This window comes from Mobula birostris, chromosome 32 (assembly GCF_030028105.1).
Source record: "Mobula birostris isolate sMobBir1 chromosome 32, sMobBir1.hap1, whole genome shotgun sequence".
Lineage (NCBI taxonomy): Eukaryota > Metazoa > Chordata > Chondrichthyes > Myliobatiformes > Myliobatidae > Mobula > Mobula birostris.
The window spans coordinates 15,461,402-15,474,706 of record NC_092401.1 but is presented as its reverse complement, the minus strand read 5'-3'; the positions used below and the strand labels follow the sequence as shown (position 1 = coordinate 15,474,706).

Below are 13,305 nucleotides of genomic sequence, written 5' to 3'. Positions count from 1 at the left end.
CAAATGGATCCTGAGCTAGGCTGCTCAGTGTCCATGATGCCAGTAGTCTACATCTGCTGACAGTAGATGGGAAGGTATTTTAATATAAGAATATGTTATTTTACAATAATTGTAATTGATAATTATGCAGCACAATACAGAACAACACCGGTTCACTGTGCCGCGTTTTGGTTAGCCTATTCAAAAATAATACCCTGGCGTTTGAAACCGTGAACATGTTATCCATTAGGACACTACATGGAATTACAGAGCGTTCCTGTTATGAGTTTTTGCGTCATTAACTTCCGAAACCTTTGAAGTTTACAAGAACAAGGGATGACTTTGTGGAAGCACCCGAGGAAGAAAGACTGTTGGATATTGAAGTGCATTCAATGAAGTGAAAGAGATACACATAAGGGGACGTTGTTGCAATATTAGGGAGTGCGATTTAAAATTGAATTGCGTAGATACTTCTCACTCCGAGTGTTTATTCTCTGGAATTCTGGACCTCAGATTGAATTGGGAGTTGGACCATCAAATGATTTTATTGAAAATATGTAAAATATTAAAAGTTAAGGGAAACTCGAGCTATGGGAAATGATGCAAAGCAGTGTTGAGACCGGCTGCAGATCTTCTCTGATCCGGTGAATGACAGGGGAGATTTAAAAGATCGAGCACACGCTCAGGTTGCCATATGCTCATGTTGTAATGTTTTATGGTCATAACGTGATTCCACCACTTTTTGCTGACCCGATTCACTTGCAGACGAGTGGTGATACTGGAATTTTGAACTCTTAACTATTCTGGGCACGTCAAGCTGTCCCACTGAATTTCATGTCTGCATTTCGGACACCATTAATGTTCTCTTTCCACCGAGAATGGCTTTATATGCTTTTCACATAATTTTCTCTGAGTAGGACCATCAGCAGAGTAGGTACTAGTATTTTACTCCAGGATTACAGTTGGCTTCTAATTATTGAACTGGTTTGTGCTAGTTTCACGGTCAGCATCATGTTCCAGGAGAGCTAGCAGACTTATTTCTTCACAGGTTATCAGCAGGCCCGCCATTTCTGAGCAGCCACACCAGGTGGAAAGTTGACTCTTGGAAACTAGGTAGAGCATTCCCTCCAAGACTAATGAGACGATTGTGGATTTCAGAAAGGTGCAGGCTGATACGCCATATTGCATATCAATGGCTTCGACGTTGTAAGGGCCAGGAGCACTTCAGGGTGCACGTTACCGGCGATCACATCTGCTCCCTCAACATCCACTCTTGAACCTTGCACTTCATATCAACCTGTTAATCTTTAGACCATGTCACTCAGGGAATTCTGCTTGTGTTACTTTGAGACGATGTGCTGAGTGTGACGATACAGTATGCCCTACGCTTTGCATCTTGGCCCAAGAGGAAAGATGTTTCCTTTAGCTGTATACATGAGTGTGACGAATGACAATGAATTTGAATTTGAACTTGAACACGAACTCCTCCTGCAATTTTTTATGACAGGGCAGCCGAGTAGCACTGTGTTTTAAATATATTTTACACCGCCTCTGTTAGCTTAATCCTAGTTTCATTGTCAGGAAAGGAAATCTGAGGTTCTTTCAAGCTCTCATGTGCATTAAAGGAAACGCGTCCCTATATAACATCGACAAATGCATAAGTTCTGCATCCTACACCCATGGTGAGTTCGTCCAATTCATCAGCTGTTCCTCCAACTTCCACTCTGCCCTGAAATTTACTTGGTCCATTTCTGATACCTCCTTCCCCTTTCTCCATCTCTCTGTCTCTATCCCTAAAGACAGTCTATCTATCCATATCTTTTATAAACCCGCTGATTCTCATAATTACCTGGACTATACCTCTTCCACACTATCACTCGTAAGTTCCCCTGTCTCTGCTGCATCTGCTCTCAGGATAAGGCATTCCATCAATGGGCGAATGAGATGTCTTCTTTCTTCAAAGAATGGGGTTTTTCTTCCGACTCCATCAATGCTGACCTCACTCGTATCTCTTGCACTTTGCCCACATCCGTCTCACTCCATCCCCCCGCCAACAACCAGCGAGAGGATTCTTCGTGTCCTCACCTACCAGCCCATTAGCCTGGGCATCCAACACAGAATTCTCAGTAACTTCCGAAATCTCCTACAGGATCCCACCGCCAAGCACATCCTTTCCTGCCTTCAACCCCCCCCCCCCCCTACTTTGCACTTTCCTCAGGGATTGCTCCCTACGAGGCTGCAATGTCCACCCATCCCTCCCCACTTATCTCCCTCCTGGTACTTAGCTTTGCAAACGGAACAATTGCCTCTCCTGCCTCTACCCCTCCTCCCTCACTACCATTCAGAGCACGAAATAGTCCTTGCATGTGAGTTGACACTTCAGCAGTGTATCTGCTGCGGTCATCTATTCTATCTGGTGCTTCTGCTGTGGTCTCCTGTACATCTGTTTGTCTCGAAGTAGATTGGGAGACCGTTTCATCAAGTACCTGCGCTCCGTCTACCAGAAAAAGTGGGATCTCCCTCTAGCCACCCATTTTAAATCTACTTCCAATTCCCATTTTGACATGTCAGTCCATGTCCTCCTTTACTGCCGCGTTGAGGCCCTACTCAAGTTGGAGGAACAACACGTTATATTCCTTCAAGGCAGCCTCCAACCTAATGGCATGAACATCAATTTCTGGAACTTCTGGTCATTGCATCCCACCCTCAACACTATTCCCCATTATTGTTTCCCTCTCTCACCTTTTTCCTTGCCTGTCTATCACCGCCTCCCCCCCCCCCACCCCCGCGGTGCCCCGCTCCTTCCGTTTCTTCCATGGTCTTCTACCCTCTTTCATCAGATTTTCCCTTCTCCTGCCCTCCTGTTCTCCTGCCCATAATCTCTTTCACCACACAACCTCCCAGAGTTTTACTTTACCATTCTCCACCTCCTAGTCTCACCATTCACCTGCCACTTTGTAGATTTTTGACCCTCCCCCCACCTTCTCAAGTGACCTCACGTCAGTTTTTCCAGTCTTGATGCAGGGTCTCGGCCCGAAACGTCCACTGTATTTTTCTTTCCACAGATGCTGCCTGATCTGCCCAGTTCCTCCAGCAATTTGTGCGTCTTGCGAGGAACACGCATATCTGATGCAATATTGGTTATGTCTCACCTTCATTGAGAACGAAACAATATAATGTGCCTGACTGTCTTTCTCTGACTGATTCAACACCAGGCGTAGCTGTGCGCCACACCCGTTTTCACCTTTACTTTATTTTCAATGATATTGATGGCGATTTTAATCGTTCTTCAAGACATAGATGCAACTGAAAACGCTAGGATGTGATGTGTTGTCCTCTTTCAGTTGCAGAAAACTTCAAGAAGATCGGCAGCTCTATCGCTGAACTTCATAACGACATTTTGCAGCTGAAGAACAGTAAGTTAATAATTATCAGTTACAGATAAATGCCCAGTTTTAAAGCATGAAACTACATCAATGTTGATCCGGTACAGAGCGGCGTTGTTTGCTAAAATTACTTTATCTACCCCTACGTACACCGCAAAGACCATACTCTAAACTTTGTTTGCTACAAAGTCTCCTGTTCGACTGTATTCGCCTTTCCTAACGACGCCCATTCTCTACCGGCGAGATTTTCCTACAATCACCATCGCCAACGTCTATTAAAAAAAATCCTGGGTTTCAAACTCCTTTGCCCAAACAACTCCGCTGGAGCAACCCCCAAAGCAACACTATCCGGACACTGATACGACAGCATACTAGTCCAATTACACCCATTGGACTGGCACATGTCATGGAATTATTTTTTTTTACGGCAGCACTATATTGCAATACATGGTCATAAAACTTTTTAATTACAGTAAGAATCATATATATATATATAAATAAATTTTTAAAAAGTAGAGCAAAAAGGGAGGGGAGGATTGCTGTTGAAGTGTTCGTGCGTTCATGGTCTGTTCAGAAATATGGTGGCCGAGGGCACAAACCTGTTCCTGAAACATTTAGTTTCTGGTTAACGTAGCAAGCCAGGCAGCATCCGTAGGAAGAGGTAGAGTCGACGTTTCGGGCCGGGACCGTTCGTCAGGACTAATGGAAAGGATTGATAGTAAGAGATTTGAAAGTGGGAGGGGGAGGGGGAGATCCGAAGTGATAGGAGAAGACAGGAGGGGAGGGGTGGATCTAAGAGCTGGAGAAGGGAGAGGATAATGGGACGGGAAGCCTGGGGAGAAAGAGAAGGGGGGAGGGGAACCCGGAGGGTGGCGAGCAGGCAAGGAGTTATAATGAGAGGGACAGAGGGAGAAAAGAGAGAGAGAGAGAGAGAGAGAGAGAGAGAGAGAGAGAGAGAGAGAGAAAAGCCATAAATAAATAAATAAATAAATAAATAAATAAATAAATACATAAATAAATAAATAAATAAATAAGGGATGGCGTGTGAAGGGGAGGAGGGGCATTAGCGGGAGTTAGAGAAGTCGATGTTCATGCCATCAGATTGGAGGCTACCCAGACGGAATATAAGGTGTTGTTCCTCCACCCTGAGTATGGCTTCATCTTCACAGTAGAGGAGGCCGTGGATAGACATGTCAGAATGGGAATGGGACGTGGAATTAAAATGTGTGCCCACTGGGAGATCCTGCTTTCTCTGGCGGACAGAGCGTAGGTGTTCAGCGAAACGGTCTCCCAGCCTGCGTCGGGTCTTGCCAATATATAGAAGGCCGCACGGGGAACACCGGACGCGGTATACCACCCCAGCCGACTAACAGTTGAATTGTCGCCTCACCTGGAAGGACTGTCGGGGCCCTGAATGGTGGTGAGGGGGGAAGTGTAAGGGCATGTGTAGCACTTGTTCCGCTTACAAGGATAAGTGCCGGGAGGGAGATCGGTGGGAAGGGATGGGGGGGGGCGACGAATGGACAACGGAGTCTCGCAGGGAGCGATCCCTGCGGAAAGAAGAAGGGGGCGGGGGGAGATGTGCTTGGTGGTGGGATCGCGATGGAGGTGGCTCCCCTCCCCATGTCACTTTCTCCCCAGGCTTCCCGTCCCATGATCCTGTCCCTTCTCCAGCTCTTAGATCCACCTCTCCCCGCCCCCCCCCCCCGTCTTCTCCTGTCATTTCGGATCTCCCCATCCCCCTCTCACTTTCAAATCTCTTACTATCTCTTCTTTCAGTTAGTCCTGACGAAGGGTCCCGGCCCGAAACGTCGACTGTACCTCTTGCCAGGGCCTGCTGCGTTCAATAGCAGTTTTTGTACAGGGCATGTCCTGGGTGATGGGGGTCCTGAATGATGGATGCCAACTTCCGGAGGCATCATCCATTCAGGGAAGTCGTCCTTACACTCCACAGCCAGGTATCTCTGATATATGTCCGTACATGAACAAGAATCAGAATCAGAATCTGGCTTTATATCACTGGCACATGTCGTGAAATTTGTTTCTGTACGGCCGGTACATCACAATATATGGTAATAAAACTATAAATTATAAAATGTATTTATAACACTAAATTAAATAAGTACTGCAAAAAAGGAGGTGAATTTTGCTGATGAAGTGCCCGTGGGTTAATTTTCTATGCAGAAATATGATGGCGGGGGTGGGGGAAGGGGTGAAGAACCTGCTCCTAAAACGTTGAGTGTGTGTCTTCGGGCTAGTGTTCTTGTTCCTTGCAGGCAACAATGAAAAGAGGGCATGTCCTGGGTGACAGGGGTCCTGAATGATGGATGCCACCTTTTTGAGGCGTCATACATTCAGGGATTTCCCCATTACACTCCACATCCAAGTATCCCTGAAATATGTCCATTCAAAACAGGACAATGCTTCTTACAGTTACAGTACTTCAATTTCTTCACAGATATTCCGCAATGCCCCACAGAATGGACTCGGTTCAGGGAAAGCTGTTATCAATTTTCCTCAAGAACACAAATCTGGGCGGAGTCCCAGAGACACTGTGCATCTGTAGATGCCCATCTTGTTGTCATTAACAATGAAGAAGAGCAGGTAGGAGATCTGTTTGAACGGTCACACTGACCAGCAGATTCGGAGTGATAGCGTTGAGCCACAAAAGCAGAGAGAAGCCATGCATAACTCAGTGTTGGGCTGTTGTTAGCCAGGTTTTGGATAAATCTTCGTTTAAGATCAATGACAGCTTTATTTCCATTTATTTCCACATTCTTATTTCAACGTGTTGCTATTCATTTAATGTTATAACCTCTGAAAAATCCAGTTCTCTGGTATTCCAAGTCAGGATCTTCCGTCAGTTCCCCTTGGCATTAAACGGTGTGGTACGTCAGTATGCACAGACAGAAATGTAGCTGGGAGCAAGCGCGCACTATTTTAACTTAGATGGTATCATAATCTTTCACTGACCATCCCAAAAATACGCACACCACAGCTAATGTGCTTTCTGAAGACCCGACTCACCTCAATATTCATTTCCAGAATAAGGGGCACGATTTTATTTGTTCTTTATTTAACCATGGCTTTTTTTTTTCTGGGCAGAATCCTTCTGATATATCTTTTCCATTCCTGGTTAGATCTTCTAAGAGAAGAATTGCTTAACTCCCAGGCAACTGCTGGAATTTCTTTTTTATCGAAAATGTGTTGCACCAATTCGTTGCCCCTGGCTATTCAGTCTTTGGTTTTTATGGGACCTGTGTAGATTCCAGTGCCTGCTTCTGACTAGTCATTGAGAAATTTACCCTTCCATCCACAAACGATTGCCCATCAACAAAACCAACCCCTTAGGTAATTCAACATTAATATCAATTTGCCGATATGTTCCTACAGACCAAAGGGCAATTTAAATTGAGCTAAACTACCTATTTGCATATCTTTGTAAAATAGAGAAATTGTAACACTTAAGCAACATCTAGAAGGTAACAAAGTAAATTGACAAATTCTATACAGAAAGTTCGAAGTTCAGGATCGAACCCGAGCCTGTGTCTCTCGCTCTGTAAGGGAAAGGCCCTACCACATTCTCTCCAGCCTAAGGATGTTCAAGGTGTTTTCCGGCCATTGTGAACTCCAGAGGCGCGGGTGCAGAATTTGCGTGGTAAATATTCAGACTTACTTGCAAGGAGAGCCGACCAATAAATAGCAATCAATTAACAGAGCTATAATTGAGTTCTAGTGTTGGAATCATTGAATTATTCTGGAACTGAAGTCCATGAAGCCCATGGCGTCACTGCCCTCTTCCAGTGCCGTCTTTTCAAAACGTCCATCCATTTTCTTTCCCAAATCCTTTAAAACGATTAGCTCTCCAGCGTGTATCAATTTTACTTACTTTCCTCAGGTTCCTTTCGCACGGGGAGTTACATCCGTGATTTGTTTAGTTTCACAGGAGTACTCTTTCAATTCGGAGAATTACTAGTCCTTGCAGTGCACGAAGTGATAGAAGACGTCGGGCATTGCTCGCACGTCAAGAAAGTGCCAAACGTTTGAGCTCGTGACCTGGTTGTGCCCGAACCAAAAGTTGTTCCAAGAAATGTGCGGCAATGCCACCTACTATACAAACTTGGAAACTGTTCGTTGTAAACCATACACAATAATATAGAAAATATTGTCATCAACTCTCAGCTAACTGATTTATTTGTACTCGTCAAGTACGCGAAAGTCCAAAGCAATATTCATATGTAACGCGTACTCATCAATAATGTACTCGCTGTTAGTTATTTTGGGTTTCATGAGGAACACGCTGCTCCACAGTGTAATGCAGCCATCACCAATCAAACCCTAAGATTTTGTAATTTGATGTGAAAGAGACTTTCGTAACATCAAGACAATATTTGGTGGTTTCGCCGCCACCCCCTGTCTGCTGGACAAAGTTCCTGCATGCACGGAGAAGTGTGGCAGAGTTTTAGCTTGCGGGAAGTCAGTCATCTCAGCATCAGGCCATTGTGGCAGAATCGCAAACGGCAGAGACTAGCATTCCACCACCTTCACGTATTTCCTCATTAATCTTCTTCCAAGCTGAGACAGGAGTGAGGATGTGTACTGTTGATTTACTGCGAGTCGAACGGCTGAGGATTTCTGGAGCGAAGGCATTTTACTACTCGGGGTAAAGGAGAGGCAAGAATGCGCAGGCGTGTGACGTCAACCAGAAGAGCGAGAACAGTTTAAAAAGAAGACCACCATATCCAGCGGGCAGCGGAGTAAGAGGTAGCAGACTGATAGGGCTTTGGCTCAACGGGCATAGGCAGTAACGTGGCGAGGCAGGCTTACCTGTGTTAATTGTGGAAAGTAAGTAGTATGTGTGCGAGGCCGGTTTTCTGTGCTCCGTGTCAGATGTCGGAGGTCCTGGAGTCTGCCAGCACCCGGGTGGCCAAATCTGCACCAGGTGTGTCGAGCTGCAGCTCCTAAGGGAACGCGTTAGGAAACAGGAGATGAAGGTCAATGACCTTCGTCTGGTCAGGAAGAGCGAGGAGGTGATAAAAAGGAGTTACAGATAGTTGGTCACCCCGCGGCCACGGGAGACAGACAAGTGGGTAACAGTCAGGAGAGCGAAGGGCAGGAGTCAGGTACTAGACAGTACGGCTGTGGCTGTCTCCCTGAACAATAGGTACTCCTGTTTGAGTGCTGTTGGGGGGGACACCCTACATGGGGGAAGCAATAGTGGACGTGCCTCTTGCACAGAGTCCGGCCCTGTGGCTCAGAAGAGTAGAGAAAGGAAGAGGAAGGCAGTTGAGACAGGGGACTCTATATTTAGAGGGTTTGGAGGCGATTCTGTGGACGCAGGAAAGAAACTCGGATGATAGTTTGCCTCCCAGTTGCCAGGGTCCGGGATGTATCCTATCGCTTCCAAGATATCCTGCAGCGGGCGGAAGAACGGCCAGAGGTCGTGGTACATATTGGTACCAACGACATAGGTTGGAAAAGGAGGAGATCCTGAAAAAAGACTACAGGGAGTTTAGAAAGAAAGTTGAGAAGCGGGACCACAAAGGTAGTGATCTCGGGATTACTGCCTGTGCCACGCGACAGTGAGTATAGGAATAGAATGAGGTTGGGGATAACTGCATGGCTGAGGCATTGGAGCAGGCGGCAGGGAGTCAGATTTCTGGATCATTGGGACCTCTTTTGGGGCAGCTGTGACCTGTACAAAAAGGACGGGTTGTACTTGAATCCCAGGGAGACCAATATCCTCGCGGGATGGTTTACTAAAGCTAATGGGGTGAGTTTAAACTGGAATTGTTGGGGGGTGGGAACCGAACTACAGAGACTGGGGAAGAGGCGGTTGGGTCACAAATCAAGAAAGCTTGGAGGCAGTGTGTGAGGGAGGATCGGCAGGTGATAGAGAAAGGACGCGCTCAGACTGATGGTTTGAGATGTGTCTATTTTAACGAAAGGAGTATTGTGAACAAAACGGATGAGCTTAGAGCGTGGATCAGTACTTGGAGCTATGACGTGGTGGCCGTTACAGAGACTTAGATAGCTCAAGGACAGGATGGTTACTTCAAGTGCTGGATTTTAGATGGTTCAGAAAGGACAGGGAGGGAGGCAAAAGAGTTGGGGGCGTGGCACTGTTGATCAGATACAGTGTCACGGCTGCAGAAAACGTGGACATCATGGAGAGATTGTCTACGGAGTCTCTGTGGGTAAAGATTAGGAACAGGAAGGGGTTAATAACTTTACTGGGTGTTTTTATCGGCCGCCCAATAGTAACAAAGATATCGAGGAGCAGATAGGGAAACAGATCCTGGAAAGGTGTAATAATAACAGAGTTGTCGTATTGGGAGATTTTAATTTCCCAAATATCAATTGGTATCTCCCCATAACAAGGGGATTAGATGGGGTGGAGTTTGTTAGGTGTGTTCAGAAAGGTTTTTTGACACAATATATAGATAAGCCAACAAGAGGAGAGACATAACTTGATTTGGTATTGGGAAATGAACCTGGTCATGTGTCAGTTCTCTCAGTGGCAGAGCATTTTGGAGATAGTGATTATAATTGTATCTTCTTTACAATAGCGTTGGAGAGAGATAGGAACATACACGTTAGAAAAGCGTTTATTTGGAGTAAGGGGAATTATGCGGCTAACAGACAGAAAATTCGAAGCTTAAATTGGGAACAGATGTTCTCAGTGAAAGATACGGAAGAAATGTGGCAAATGTTCAGGGGGTACTTGCGTGAAGTTCAGCAAAGGTACGTCCCTATGAGACAGGGAGGTTATGGTAGGGTGCAGGAACCGTGGTGTGCAAAGGCTGTAATAAATCTAGTCAAGAAGAAAAGAAAAGCTTACAAAAGGGTCAGAGAGCTAGGTAATGTTAGAAATCTAGAAGATTATAAAATAACAGGAAGGAGCTTAAAAAGGAAATTAGGAGAGCCAGAAAGGGAGATAACAAGGCCTTGGCGGGCAGGATTAAGGAAAACCGCAAGGCAATCTACAGTTATGTGAAGGGCAAGAGGATAGGACTTGAAAGAATAGAATCTATCCAGTGTGACAGTGGGAAAGTGTGCATGGAACTGGAGAAATAGCAGACGTACTTAATGAATACTTTACTTCACTATGGAAAATGATTTTGGTGATTGTAGTGCTGACTTGCAGCAGACTGAAAAGCTTTAGCAGGTAGACATTAAGAAAGAGGATGTGCAGGAGCTTTTGGAAAGTATCAAGTTGGATAAGTCGCAGGGACCGGAGGATGTTTTCCCCAAGTTACTGTGGGAGGCGAGGGAGAAGACTACCGAGCCTCTGACGAAGCTCTTTGAATCATCAATGGGGACGGGAGAGGTCCCAGAGGATTGGAAGGTTGCAGATGTTGTTGCTGTATTCAAGAAAGCGAGTAGAAATAGCCCAGGAAATTTTAGACCAGCGAGTCTTACTTCAGTGGCTGGGAAGCTGATGGAGAAGATCCTGAGAGGCAGGATTTATGAACATTTAGAGAGGTATAACATGATTAGGAATAGTCAGCATGGCTTTGGTAGGTCGTGCCTTACGAGCCTGATTGAATTTTTTGAGGATGTGACTAAAGACATTAATGAAGGAAGAGCAGTAGTTGTAGTGTATATGGATTTGTAAGGAGGCATGGTCCAAGGGGACATTTCTTTGTGGATCCGAAACTGGCTTGCCCACAGAAGGCAAAGAGTAGTTGTAGACGGGTCATATTCTGCATGGAGGTCGGTGACCAGTGGTGTGCCTCAGGGATCTGTTCTGGGACCCTTACTCCTAGTGATTTTTATAAATGACCCGGAATAGGAAGTAGAGGGATGGGTGAGTAAGTTTGCTGATGGCACAAAGGTTGGAGGTATTGTGGATAGTGTAGAGGGCTGTCAGAGGTTACAGCGGGACATTGATAAGATGCAAAACTGGGCCAAGAAGTAGCAGATGGAGTTCAACGCAGATATGTGTGAAGTGGTTCATTTTGGTAGGTCAAATATGATGGCAGAATATTGAAATAATGGAAAGAGTCTTTACAGTGTGGAGCATCAACGGGATCATGGGGTCCGAGTCCATAGGACGCTCAAAGCATCTGCACAGGTTGACTCTGTGGGTAAGAAGGCATAAAGTGTATTGGCTTTCATTAATCGTGGAACTGAATTTAGGAGCCGAGAGGTAACGTTGCAGCTATATAGGACCCTGGTCAGACCCCACTTGGAGTACTGTGCTCAGTTCTGGTCGCCTCACTACAGGAAGGATGTGGAAGCCACAGAAAGGGTACAGATGAGATTTACAAGGATGTTGCCTGGATTGGGGAGCATACTTCATGAAAACGGGTTGAGTGAACTCCGCCTTTTCTCTTTGTGGCGGCGGAGGATGAAGCGTGACCTGATAGAGGTGTATAAGATGATGAGAGGCATTGATCGTGTGGATAGTCAGAGGCTTTTTCCCAGGGCCGAAATGATTGCCGCAAGAGGACACAGGTTTAAGGTGATGGGCAGTAGGTACAGAGGAGATGTCAGACGTAAGTTCTGTACTCAGAGAGTGGTGAGTGCGTGGAATGGGCGGCCGGCAACGGTGGTAGAGGCGGATACGATAGGGTCTTTTAAGAGACTTTTGGATAGATACATGGATCTTACTAAAATAGAAGGCTATAGATAAGCCTAGTAATTTCTAAGATAGGGACATGTCCAGCACAGCTTTGTGGGCCGAAGGGCCTGTATTGTGCTATAGATTTTCTATGTTTCTATGTTTCTATGGTTTCGTAAAGATACAAAAGCTTTTTCAAGTCCTCGGCAAATAATTCAATTCGGATATGCATGCAGCAATAATCCGGCATGTGCGATAAGCGGCCAACTTTTGAAAACAAATGGCCTTACCATCTATGAATATCCCTCCAACAATCAATATCCTGGGAGTCATCTCCAACTAGAAAAACGAGCACAAACCATATTTGGATTATCGATGTAATGAGTAAGTTGAATGCTTTGTATTCTGTTTTGAGTGCCTCGACTTCCTGTTTTTCCAAGGCATTATACAAAGAGAAAAAACAGGTCTGTAATAGAATAATCTTCTCTTACCTTGCAGCTCCAAAAACACACAAGAAATTCAGCACCAGTGCGTGAAGTAGAGTCCTTAATCAACTGTTCATTCATTCAAATGAACATCTCTAATTGCTATATTCCTGGTGAAGCTGTCGGGAGGAAATCAGCAGATGTAGGGGACACAAACAATTTTAACAAACACCCCTAAATACTCAAAGAAATGACTTCAAATGTAACTTCTTAGAACCTCTGGATCTACAATAGAGGTGCTCAATGGACAGACAGTCAAATAGAAACCTTTGTTAAAGGTTCGGGACTGGCACTCTCCCACAGAAGTGCGAAAATGTAGAGGTTGTGAGTTGCCAAAGCAGACGTGGTGAAAGGGTTGGAGATTTAAGACAAGTGACCGCATGGAGTCAGTTTAAGGCAACTGCGATGTCTCAGCACTGCTACGAAAGGCTAGCTAAGGTACGCCCTCTAGGTATTCCCTGTCATTGCCGCTGAAACTTCGAGCTGCCGTAGCTGCCATATACGCCCCCACGGAGAAAAGATATATAAAATAAAATAGACGATCCAGTGCCATTCTCACCCACTTTCATATAGCCATTTATACGCCTTGAAATGAGTAATTGGACTTTCTTTACAAGTATATCAACTACACAGTTGTTCAATACAATTAAACTAGTCATTGGTACTACATACAATGAGGCATTTCCGTTTCCATGGCAGGATTTTTTAAGAAGGACCCTTCAAATGCGATATTGGATTGGCCTCAGTGATACTGCGTCTGAAGGTGATTGGCGCTGGGTGGACGGAACCGATTATTCTTCCTCTTTAACGTGAGTTTCTTTCCAGTTTATCCCATCTCTCTGGCGTTGAATGATAAACGAAAATCAAAATACCTCAGCACTTCATGTTC

The 13,305-nt window shown here is 45.3% G+C and overlaps 1 protein-coding gene across 2 annotated transcripts in view; it reads left to right on the top strand.

Annotated features, from left to right (window-relative positions):
* The window catches only part of LOC140191181 (C-type lectin domain family 10 member A-like), a 59,461-nt gene that overhangs the window by 39,704 nt on the left and 6,452 nt on the right, over positions 1 to 13,305 (top strand). For both annotated transcript variants that reach the window (XM_072248337.1, XM_072248336.1), the window contains 3 exons: positions 3,324 to 3,395; positions 5,824 to 5,969; positions 13,116 to 13,225. In XM_072248337.1, the coding sequence (XP_072104438.1) occupies positions 3,324 to 3,395; positions 5,824 to 5,969; positions 13,116 to 13,225 (328 nt within the window). The remainder of the gene's footprint in view (positions 1 to 3,323; positions 3,396 to 5,823; positions 5,970 to 13,115; positions 13,226 to 13,305) is intronic.